The 12,885-nt window shown below is 38.4% G+C and overlaps 1 protein-coding gene across 1 annotated transcript; it reads right to left on the bottom strand.

Moving 5' to 3' along the window:
• Positions 1-17: 17 nt before the first annotated feature.
• On the bottom strand, positions 18-7,422 carry LOC120669033 (DEAD-box ATP-dependent RNA helicase 5-like). Its single transcript, XM_039948866.1, has 12 exons — positions 6,945-7,422; positions 6,714-6,838; positions 6,066-6,173; positions 5,645-5,725; positions 4,739-4,817; positions 4,141-4,226; positions 3,930-4,054; positions 3,302-3,370; positions 3,129-3,222; positions 2,237-2,401; positions 2,063-2,155; positions 18-541 (listed from the first exon to the last, which is right to left on the bottom strand). Exons 1-12 carry the CDS (start codon positions 7,363-7,365, stop codon positions 449-451), a joined length of 1,539 nt encoding a protein of 512 aa, XP_039804800.1. The 5' UTR covers positions 7,366-7,422; the 3' UTR covers positions 18-448.
• Between the last annotated feature and the right edge of the window lie 5,463 nt (positions 7,423-12,885).

Genomic DNA, 12,885 nt, shown 5'->3' with positions numbered 1-12,885 from the left:
GCAAAATCACCACGCAATGAACAATTACAACATGAAGTGTGCGATATAGCCAATGTTTCAAAAGGTGCTAGGAACCCACAGCCACTCCAGCAAGCCAACCCTGGCTGGAAAACCGTATTCACTTTTGCTACAGCAAGAACAGAACTACATTTTTACTATTCAATCATTATCATAGTCAGATTTTAACTACTCTCCAAGAAGAGTTGTGGTGCATACAAATTATAATGCGGATGATCAAAAAAATACATAAGCAGAATGCTGCTCATAATAAACTACCTAAAACAGGGATGGTATTATGAGAGCTATAGTTTGGAGCTGCCTTCCGCCACGTATTACATCCACTGCAATCAGCTTCCGGATGACTGATCCGATGATATCAATAGCAGCTTCGGCCGAGATGTATCAAGTTTCCATACGCAAGGATGAGAAAATATCAACCATTGTTAGTTTAGTCCTCGTCAGAATCACCAAATGTGATCTTCGTGGATTTTGGAGCATCTGCTGTGATTTCCTTGAAGTGGGAGCCATATATTTTAGATTCCTGCAAAAGAATGACAAGATAAAGTCAACATCATTAGTCAAAATCACCCTCATGCAAACTACTCCCTCCGTCCCATAAAAAGTCATCCTAGAAATTTTAAGACAAATTAACAAAAAGTTAAAATGACCATGTTTGCCCCTATATATTATCCATATTTGGCATTAATTAATTTTTGCATGCACATGCACTTTTTAAATAGAGTAGAGTGACTAGTTTTTTGGGACAAATTTTGAATCCCAGGATGACTAGTATTTTGGGACGGAGGGAGTATTTAAATATTTATTCTGTTCACATGTCGTGAATTGAGCCTTCAATAACATTCCATTCTGTACATTTAAAAATTGATACAAATTATTTGAGGTTTAAGTCATTACTACAATTTTAGGAATAAAACTTTATTTTGACTGACTGAAAAGTGTTTGGATAAAGAAAGCATATAGTTTTGAAAACCATCACCAGAATTATATCCCTTTTGGGCTAGCTCAAATTAAAAAAAAAAAAAGCAAAATCACTCAGCTCCTGACTCCCGAACCCTCAGAATTCATTTGCCACCCACATTGCCACCTCTCTTGTGCATTTCCAGGTCTCCACAGACAATGGAAGCAAAGGGGAAAAAAATATATGTTTGGTACATATAAAATCTTTGTTCGTGCATATGCCCCTGCAATCGCAATTGCCTTTGTTATACTGTGGCCAGATTCTGCAGGAGTAGCATCGGTCCGCTGTTGATTGCTGTCCACATATACTAGACCTTGGCTTCCATGAAATAGCTACAGGACCCTAATGTCTATGTCTGCTGCCTCTAGCAATCTAGAGACAGTTATCCGCTTGAATGAAGATATCTCACAGAACAGACTAGCCATGTCATTTCAGACAACTAGTTATGGATTTCGCATGATGGGTCGAGTACACTAATTATTTCCATTAATTTATGCGGCTTGATATATTGATGGTCAAAGCTTGAAATGTGTCATAAATCCAGATCCTATTTGTTTTGATGTAGAATGCACAACTGATCTAGTTTTCTGACATGGCAAATAACTTTATCCAGTGATTGGCATTTTCATAGGGATGCAGATCGACCATCTGCTTCTTAATATATGGCAGGAGACATCAAGCTCTATGCAAATGGGCAGATGCAACAAATCCTATGAAATTCAAACGTGTAAGTAAATAAACCTCGGAAAAGAAACTAAGATTGAGACAATGTTCAGTGACGTGAAATAAAAATGAAGATAAATGCATTTTCGAGATGAAAAAAATGAATACTTAGTGAACTGACACCAATTTCCACGCATTTATATTATTTGCAACAACACAAAAGCTAGAAAACTAGACAGGACAAGTCATCAAGGCAGTTAAATACCAATCAACTTTGTGAGAATGTGTATTTTCAAATGCATTTCTTTTTGTACTCTTACTGACTTTGCTAGATATCCATATCTAAACAATCAGACATGGACTAATATGGACTATGAACAAAAGATAAATTCAAATTAAAAATTCGAGCCAAATACAAACCTTTTTCTTCACATGTGTACCAAATTTCATAAGGGCTTGAGGAACAACCTGATCAGCCTCCCGCAAAACATTCACAAGTTCACCAGCAAGACCCTGTAGATGCAATTAAATTAACATAACCTCCAAAACTGACATCTTCAAGCGCAAGTGTGCAACAAGGATATGATCGTGTACCTTGTTCTCTTGGGTGAAAAAGGTATGAGCAACACCTTTCTTGCCAGCACGACCAGTTCTTCCTATCCTGTGGACGTAATCCTCAGTTGTCAAAGGATAACTATAATTAATGACGACTTCAACATCAGGAATATCAAGTCCACGTGAAGCAACATCTGTAGCAATCTGCATGTATTACAAAATAATAAGCACACAGATGGAACAAACCATAATATTTGTTGCTGAAAGAGACAGAGTAAAACAAATAAGAGATGTTCACATGCAAGATAAAACCACAAATATTCCACACTGGATTCAGCCAGCCAAGCATATTTTGAAGAATTTACACTCATGCAAAATGTTTTCATTAACTGAGGTTCACCGCGTTCACAGGTAAAAAAATATACAGTGGCATATGAGCAACATCATAACTAAAATGTGTACTGGCACTTGTTGGTATACCGGATTCTAAGTTTCCAATAAGTACACTAATAACAAATTCGATTGACAACTATATTCTTGGATGTTTTGAACCACTGATCAGTGATCAGAACACCTAGATCTCATTACAAATTATATTTAAACAGTAGAGATGAGAATCCAGGAGTAGCATAACCTGTTGATATCCAGAAGGACCTCTTTAGCTGCTCTAAACTTTCTAAAAATTTACAGTGCAACATGAAGTCATGAACCTCATTATCAGTACTTCCAAGTACTCCTATCTAGTATGGCTCTCCACTAGCATTGCGCAACCTTGCCTAGCAAAGCTGGTGAAGCCAAAAATGCCCTAGATATGAAGGTCTGAATCATAAATTAAACAACAAACCATGTATAAAAAGCAAAGTCTATACGTATCTACAATTGGATTATCAGGCCTGAATCAATTATATGAAAGTGATTGAAAAAAGCTAACCATTAAAGGGCATTTTCCTTCTTTAAATAAAGATAGAGCTTTTGTTCTATCATGCTGAGCCTTGTCTCCATGGACTGAAACAGCCTTCCATCCCCTTTAGAAGAACATTTAATTAAAAATATGGAGAGATATTGTGCAGAGATTAAATTGAAAGATGGAAACAAATCTGCTACCTTCTCTGAAGCATTGTTTCCACCCGTGCAGCTTCTTTCTTGTACAGCACAAAAACCAAAACCCTGTTGCTGTTGCATTAAATACAAGTAAACTTCCTTATGAGTTTTAAATATAAGGCTCCAAAGACAAAAGAAGATCATCACCAAAAACCTGTTCATGTGCAAAAAGAATGTTTTTCACTTTTACGGGGGACAGTAATAAATCACTAATAATGCGAAGACTGGTAGAGTAAGAAAACCGGGCTTTTATTTAAGTTTGTCCCAAAAAGCTGGATTTTTTCATAACTTACACCTTTCTAAAGTTGTTCTAGTCCTCTTTAAATACTTAACTCAACTTTTTTTTTAGTTTTGTTCGAGTCAAAACAAATCCTGGGACCAATTTTCTCCATTTGTAACCAAAGCGTTCAAGAAACTCTGATGTTTCAAGCATTTCAAGCAGACCTCAAATTTCTCCTTTCGTAACCAAATTGCATCCAATAATATGATCAAGTTCATATATGTTTGCTTGAGCATCAATCTATTACCATGCATGATGCTTATCTCCCAGTGTGCCAGTGAAATCAGGGCTTAAGGAAATGAATCTTATGTAGACAAATACAGCAGCAAGTAAAACCCGACTAATATATACCTTTGTGCTTTATGGTATTTGTCAAGCAAGGCAAGTAATCTTGAATCTCTTGATCTATCATCCAACACTTCAACAATTTGCATCACATCATGGTTAGCTGCAAGATCTTCTGATCCAATAACAACCTGCAGTGAAATGTTGAACAGACTGTCAAACCCAAGTAATCAGGTACTTCGAAAGTAAAAAAAAACAAACAAAAAAAAAGCATAACCTTTATTGGATTTGGATCCATAAACTCTTGGGCTAACTCGTGGACAGCAAGAGGCCAAGTTGCACTGAACATAACCATCTGGCGTACTGCATGAGAAATAGCATCATTATGTATCACACAGAAAACAGAAGGCTTGAGCTCGAGGATGCAGCAGAAAAAGGATAACAGCACTATGCAACATGCCACAAAGTCCAGGTTGCATTACATAGCATCATCAATAAGATTTCTAATTTGTAGTAAGCACACAGTAGGAAAAGAAAAAACTGTGACACTTGGACTTGTCAGCTTAACGATCCAGAAAGAATCCCAATCTGAATTTCTTTTGCAGTTTATTTCATATTCTGATTTGAGCTTTATTGTTGCTTATTTTATTATGACCTAATATCCTGCTATCAACTTATTAAAAGAATTGTTCATAATCTGAAATATTTCGCATACAGAAATATCAGAACATAGAGACTAGTAATACCATGGTAGTGCAATAGTACCACATAGAAGGATCGCATACCCTGCCATCTAGCCCAGACATACGAATTAAGTCCACACACAACAAAACTGACATGCATGTGTATAGGGAGATAAAGTAATAGATACAAACCAGATGATGTTTGGCTCAAAATTGCCCTGACTTCAGGTTCGAAACCCATATCCAGCATTCTATCTGCTTCATCTAGAACCTATGCAAAAAAAAAAGCCTGTGTTAAAGGACATCTATTACACCATACAAGGCCAAAAGCAATAGAATAGAATAGAATACAATAATTAATCATTAAAGCACAACCATGAAAAGTGTAAGCACACCAATAGTTCCAAGAGACATTTGAGGTGACTGATGCCCAAAATATGATAATCCATTTCACTAATATTTTTTTTATCTTGACCGCCAGTTCTTAGACCTAATCACATGTTCATTAGATCCCTGAATGAGGACCGATAAGGTATGGAAGATTGGGGACGAAACGGCTGTGGGAAATGCCATATTCAACTAATTTGTTCCTATTTATGTGAATTATATATTGGATAATTTCATTGAGATTCATGAAGCACCAAATAACAGTGTGTACCAGGCTACACAGTTAGCTGAAAGGAATGCACCACTGAGGATATCTATTTATGAAATATATTTAGATTAGACATGACTTGCAGATTTGTCTCAGAAAGTACTCATAATGTTTTTCTATTTCCCGATTTCCATAGCCTCTGGTTTCAAGATGTCACTTTCACTATTCCTTTCATTAACTTAGCATTGATATCTAGTTGTAAACATACAATCCTATGGAACTACTCTTAACTAGAAAACTAGTGACACAGCTTTCATATAGCCAACCCACAAATTTAGGATATGAAATACAAAAGAACAAAGGAATATTGTTTGAAGTTGCAACTGGGTGAGCCTGTTGATGTGCAAAACACCCCCATATTTGTGGCTGAAGAAAATATATATAGTATGTCAACCATAACTCAGACAACAAGAACAGCACAGCGAAAAGCACAACTGACTTACCACAAACGAAACTTCATGAAGGTTGCAAACACCCATTTCAATAAGGTCTTTCATACGACCAGGAGTTCCTATGACTATATCCTGAAAGCAACAAAAAAAAAAGCCCAAGAAAATGAATAATGGGTTACGCAGCAATGTATTTTTACATAAAAGTAGCTGTGGAAAAGTGTCGCTAAGGCGTTGCCTATGTGCCACAGGACACCTAATCGCCTTGAGAACCATGCTGTAGAATACTGAAGGACCAAGGCAAAGTTGCATGTCCTATAAAATTGAAAAACATTTCTAAGTTTTCAGTAAGTGGAAGCTGTGTGTGTGTGTGGGGGGGGGGGGTAAGGAGGAGTAATGTGTCAGTAATAATTGGATATATCACAAGTTCCTGAATGTAATCGATATTCAAAAACTGAAATAAGTGTTATCTTACCACTCCTGATTTAAGGGCAGCTATTTGGGGTCCCTTTGAAGTTCCACCATAAAGGCAAACTGAATTTATCCCACAAGGTGTACCAGCCTCACTAAGTACATCTGCAATCTGGCACAATACAGAAATGTGTAAATCATCCTTGCATAATCGTATTCAGCCATATTGTTTTCTTCAGACCCCACCAAGCTTACAAATTACAATGATCAGCTTTTCCACTATCCCACTAACCAAACAGGATATGACACACATTTATAGACAACAGTAAAAGGATTATTACGCCGATCCTATCTGAGGGTTTTTCCCCCTATGTACACTTGAAGTTTTTTGGAGAAATTGAAAAAAAAGGCACCATATCCATTAAATTCAGGTACAAAAACTTCAAAAAGCAGCAGAAACTCAAAAAACAACTGGTCATGAATGTAAAAAATGATTGCTATGGAAAAAAATGCCAAATAAGAAAAGCCTCATAGACTCATCATTCGATAAATTAGCAGCATGAATATAACGAAGTAGAAGTACGTGTGTCAACTGAACCTAAAGTAACTTATTTAACACCACAGCAATTAACCAGCATCTACCTAAACTTTGCATGCCTTGTTTGAGCATATAATTAAGAAGCAACGTTGTGGACCACATTCACGGGCTTACCTGCTGAGCGAGCTCCCTCGTCGGCGACAGCACGAGGCACCGCGGCACGGCCTTCTTCCCCGTTTTCCCTCCTACCTTCTTCCTGATGTGCATCAGCGCCGGCACACCGAAGGCAATTGTCTTCCCTGGCACACCGAACGACGCAAATCAACGAGATTATCAGGAATCCGGACACGACGGGGCAAGGGAATAACCAAACGCAAAGCAGAAATCAAACAAATTTCGCTGTACCGGATCCGGTGGCGGCGATGCCGATGAGATCGCGGCCGTCGAGGAGGAACGGCCAGGAGTGCGCCTGGATGGGCGACGGCCGCGCGAACGCTTTGCAGCAGTCGAGCACCTGGGACGGCAGCTCAGCGGCGGAGAACGACCGCAGCGCCGCGTACTTGGGCTCCTCGGAGCCCTTCCCGGTCACCGCGACGGCCTTCTCGGCGCCGTTCTCCGCCTCCCCTCCGCCGCCGCCGCCGGGCCCATCCTCCGCCCGCTTCTTCTTGCTGCTCTTCGCGACCGCCTCCTCCGTCGCCGCCGCCGCCGCCTCGGCCTCGGCCTCGGCAGCGAGCTTCCGCTTCTTGTCCTTCTTGCTCTTCTTCTCCTTTTTGCTGCTCCTGGGTAGCTCCGCTTCCGCTTGCTCGGCGGGAAGCTTGCGGCCCATGGCGGCGGTGGGAGGAGGTGGCGGTGGGGTTCGGCGGGGAAGGGGAGAAGGCGAGGACGGCGGGAAGGGGACGGGAAGGTTGGTTTCTAGGGTTTTAGAGGGAACCGAGGCACGCGTTGGTGAATCTCAGCCGTCTATTTTCTCTCTACAAGAAAATCTCAACCGTCTATTTCGTGATACTGTAATTTTGTAGCCACGGCTGCCCGGCCCAGCAAGCATCAGTTGCTCCATTCGATTTTAGGCTGACGACGTCCGAATTTTTGGTAAAATCATCTAGAACTGATAATTCGTAAGTCATTTCTTACGATGAGAGTCACATTAATTGTTCAGGTCAGATTTTTAGAGAGATTTTATTTAATCGATAATATTTTTTTCTCAAATGAAATATTTATGTGGAACATAAATTAACCGGTGGATATATAAAAGGCAAAAGTCTATTTTACCTCCTCCAACTATCACCAAAATTTGGTTTTCCTCCTACAACTATAAAATCGGGTATTTCACCTCCCTCAACTTTTCAAACCGTGCATTTTACCTCCCTCGAGCGGTTTTGAAGACTGTTTGCTACAGTAACCGTAGTATTGTCTTTTTCTTTTTTAAAAAAATTTCAGTTGAATCTTTGAAAAATCATAGTAAATCAAAAAAATCATAAAATAGAAAATCCAATTTTGTTGGACTCCACATGAGTAGATATACGCAGTGAATATATTATATGGTATACTTTAGTACAATTTTTTTACTGTAACTTTAGATATATACTTTTCTGTAATTAATTTATAGCTACAGTTTTCGTCGTCTCATTATGGTGAAATTTTTATGGTGGGCTAATCATTATATGATTGAGCTGTAGTAAAAATTTTATGATTATTAGATCATGTATGACTGAGTTATAGATTTATCTATAGATTCGTCTAGATTTTTCTATAGATTTATCTAGTTTATATAGATTTGTCAAACATGATCTAATAATCATAAAATTTTTACTACAACTCAATCATATAATGATTAGCTCACCATAAAAATTTCACCATAATGGGACGACGAAAACTGTAGCTATAAATTAATTATAGAAAAGTATATATCTAAAGTTATAGTAAAAAAATTATACTAAAGTATACCATATAATATATTCACTGCGTATATCTACTCGTGTGGAGTCCAACAAAATTGGATTTTCTATTTTATGATTTTTTTGTGATTTACTATGATTTTTCAAAGATTCAACTGAATTTTTTTTAAAAAAAAGTAAAAGACATAACTACGGTTACTGTAGCAAACAGTCTTCAAAACCGCTCGGCGGAGGTAAAATGCACGGTTTGAAAAGTTGAGGGAGGTGAAATACCCGGTTTTATAGTTGTAGGAGGAAAACCAAACTTTGGTGATAGTTGGAGGAGGTAAAATAGACTTTTGCCTATATAAAACTATTTTTAATAAGTTGGATTACAACCATAGCACTAATTATATGGAGGAAAAGTTCAATTTACTCCCCCCAACTATAACCAAAGTCTAGATAACTCCTTAAACTATATCTTGATTCAATTTACCCCTAAACTATGCCATTTAGTTCATTTTACCCCATAATGCAATTTTTATTTTTCTTTTTTATTCCATTTACAAGTTGAATTTTAATTTCAAATTTTGGAAGGTAGTAGTGGACATCACAATACATATTTAAAAAATTATAATTTTTTCCCATTAGTTTCCATATAATTTGAACTCCAATAATTAATTTATTATTAAATATCCTAACCTATCAAAATAATGATAAATATTACGATGCATTTTTCTAACATGCGTTATATATGGTGTGTGCTATTATCTTATAAAATTTCAACTTAAAGCTCCACCTATGCATGGAGAAATAGAAAATACTAATTTTACTATAGGGTAATTTGAACCAAAGGGCATAGTTTGAGGAGTAAAATGAATCAACGATAGTTTAGGGGATTATCCAGACTTTGCCTATAGTTGAGGGGAGTAATTTAGACTTTTCAAAATGAAACATCCTTATGCCATTAGTGAGCCTCTATGGCTACCTTGGAAATATTAGTATGAAATACTCCACTCGAATTAGCCTAAAAAGAGACTACATGTTGATAGGTTATATCTCCATATAGAGAATGATTTAGAGTGCCGTACTTATGAACCGTTGATTTTTCTCTTCACTTAATCAATGAGATTGCTTGTTGGTGGAAAAGAGAGAAAACCAAACCTCCTCTTTCCATGGTTCTGGAAATCGCTTGAAATGATAGCAAAATACACATCACAACCAAGAGAGTAATAGAAAGAAAATATCTCCAGATTTGGTGAGTTGAAGTTGACCTATCACAACCAAGTTTGGAGGCTCAAACAATGTACGATTGAGTTGAATTTGTCAATAGATAGAGGATCTATGGATTTACATGTCTACCAAAATTCGTTTGCAGTGAACTTGCGGTTTGCGAGATACAAATTTATTATTAAAGAGAAAAACATGTGCGATTTGTTTGTTTGACTAGAAACTGCGCGTGGCATTGCCGCGCGGGACCCTATGGCCCATATATTTTGGTTAGTGCCCTGCATTGTTGGTTTATTTTTAATAAATTTTGGGCACAGATAATCAGAGATATTGTGAGGCATTGTTTTTTTGTCTTTTGATCCCTATTTTTTCTAAATATGAGGAAGGGAAATAAGGCAAAGAAAATTATAAAAATGAATACATGATATCTGTTAGCACGAGTTAAATAGCAATACGAGGTACATGGGATCTGCGATGTATCCGAAGTCTGCACGGTCTTGGAAACAAGTTTATATGCCTGTTTACTGTGTAAAATAGAATATTATATAGTATTATGGAATCGCAATAGTCACTTTGTGAGCAGTATTCCATTCAGCTTAAGGCCGCGTTTAGTTCCCAAAAAGTTCCTAAACTTTTCCGTCACATCGAATTTTTCAACACATGCATGAAGTATTAAATGTAGTTAAAAAAATAACTAATTTACACAGTCTGACTGATTACCACGAGATAAATCTAACGACGTTAATTAATCTATGATTGGACATTAATTACCAAATAAAAACGAAACATGCTACCGTGTCGTAACCCAAAGTTTTTCGCGATCTAAACGCGGCCTAAAGAGCAGTAAACAAATGCCTTTCACCATCCTCCGACCTCCGTAGCAGAAGCAGAGGACATCTGTCTCTGACTTCTGTAGGGTAACAATGCAGCAGCAGGAAGCACATGCAGATCTCCCACTTCCAGGCATGTAGATCTCCAACTTCCAGGCTAACATCAGTTGGTTACCTCGCCCTCGCCGCAGGCCCGGCCCTGTAGTAGTAGCAGGCGGGGCAGTCGCCCTGGGCCCGCGGTTTGAAGGGGCCCATCACGTATCCATGCACGTATACATGTAGTGTACATAAGAGCTAAATTGTGATACTTTTTAGCTTGTTACAAAACAAGGGAGCACCATCGATCAACTCAGCCCAAACTCATATCAGCCCATTGATAGCATTGGCCCTTAAAGTCACCGAGAAGCCACCGAGAAGTCGGCCGCCTGTTCGCCTCCTCCTCAGTGCCCCGCATCCGCAATCCGCACCGCAGACCGCATGGCCGCACCGTGATTGACTGATCACAGATCGCCTCGCGCCCTCGCCCTCAGCCGACCGATTTCCCCTAATGCTTGAAGGTAGGAAGCTTCGATCCTAAATTAATTAGCGCTCGATTTAGCTCTAGTAAGATTTTTATTTGTTTAGAATAAAGGCATTAGGGATGCAAGTTCTTGTAAATTTTAGTTGTGACCTAGTTTTGAGCCACTTGTATTTTTTTCTTCATCTTAATTTTCAGGATCATGATTTCGTGTTGAGAAATTTGCAAGTTATACTTTTGGTGTAATGATATAACACTATTTTCACCATATGATTTTTATAATGCATTGAAATCAATTTTTGCAACTGATGTAGTTGGATGCCTATGTCAATTAGAGGTCTCTAATTTTGGTTTTGCCCCGGGCCCCAAAAATCACAGGGCCGGCCCTGCCTCGCCGACACCATCTCCCTTCCCCTCTCCACATAGTGAAGAAGACTTGTTAGGAAAGAGTAGAATTTTAAATACCTTGGTCTTTGTTCCTTTAATTTGTCACTTCCTTAGTTATTGAGATGTTCCTTTGTTACATTGCCCCTTTTGTTGACCATACAGAAAGAATATAACATGAGGTGCGTAAAGTATTAATTGAATAATGTGGCAGTGAACAAATGTATTTATGTTCTATAAAGCATCATGTGAATGTATTATTTTGGAAGAAGTGATGCCAGCAGGGTCACATAAATCTATTTGCAAAACTTTTTTAGAGATGAGTGTAACTTTTCGCGACGAATCTAATGACGGTAATTAGTCGATGATTTGCTACAGTGATGCTACAGTAACCATCCTCTAAGCGCCCGGTCAAAGGCCTCATTAGATTCTTCAGGGTCACTAGCGCGGGGGTTCTGAAGTTGGTTTTGTAAACTGACTTTGTTTGACACCGTAATAAACGGTCAAGTGTGTTACTATTCACTGGCGCGCTACAAAACCAAACGGGCCCAAGTCACAAGTTGGGTTTTGCCGAGTGCACGTGCACCAGGGAGAAAACAAAATTCAGTGATTAGCATCTAAATTTTACCACATGTACACCTAAACACCAATTAGGTAGCACCACTATACGCCCCAACAGCAGCCATGCAGCCCACTGCCCACCAGCCCCTACAAGAGAAGAGAAAGGCAAAATGAAGAGCACTCAAACTTGCTGGTGCAAATTCCGGTGAGAAGTCGTGCTCTTTGACTCTTTGTCAACTCCTTTTTCTCTCCGTTTCTGCTTCTGCACATGCTTCTAGCTTCTCCTTTTGCTCCACTACTCCACTTTAATAGTACTGGTACATTAGTAATCCTTGTGACCGGTAACATTTTATACGTGGTGACATCTCTGTTTGGCTCATTGATTGATTGGTTGGTTGTGAGATGCAATTGAAATGGTCTATATCTCATAATATTTTTTTATATTTTTTATAATGTTTGCTGAAGCATACTATCGAAACCTAGTTAAGGAAGGATACATTATGAGGTACCACCATGGATAATTCAACTATCTTAATTTATATTAGTGTGGCTTCACGAGTATACCGTGTGTGGAATCACAATGTGCATCATCTGCTCTATAATGAGTCACTTTTCAATTCTAAATGATAACTGTATCATGATGGTACAATGGTGTATTGTGAAAAATTTCGTGGTGCATGCTTGTCCTTATTGGAGTTAGGGAGCATAATTAAGACAGGTGTAACGATTATACTGTATAATTTGAATTAGTTGTGGCAATGGACATCCATCCACTTCGCATCACATGAGTACTGCAAAAAAAAAAATTGGTGTAGTGAAACTTTATGGTGTCCAATGGTACAGTATACCATGCTTCTTTTCTCTCTCATCAGTCCAATGCAGCTTTTAAGAAAAAAAATGAAATAATGAGTGGTTCCTTCTCAAGAAAGAATCTGCGCAAGCAGACGGAA

Source organism: Panicum virgatum, chromosome 2K (genome assembly GCF_016808335.1).
Source record: "Panicum virgatum strain AP13 chromosome 2K, P.virgatum_v5, whole genome shotgun sequence".
NCBI classification, from domain to species: Eukaryota; Viridiplantae; Streptophyta; class Magnoliopsida; order Poales; family Poaceae; genus Panicum; species Panicum virgatum.
This window is presented reverse-complemented; position numbering and strand designations above follow the sequence as displayed.

Bases quoted from the DNA above. Each gene is read 5' to 3' on its own strand.
- LOC120669033 (XM_039948866.1), bottom strand. From the start codon at position 7,365: ATGGGCCGCAAGCTTCCCGCCGAGCAAGCGGAAGCGGAGCTACCCAGG. The intron at 6,839-6,944 runs GTACAGCGAAAT...TCGGTGTGCCAG, and splicing joins CATCGCCGCCACCGGATCCG to GGAAGACAATTGCCTTCGGT. The intron at 5,726-6,065 runs GTAAGATAACAC...TGTTGCTTTCAG, and splicing joins CTGCCCTTAAATCAGGAGTG to GATATAGTCATAGGAACTCC.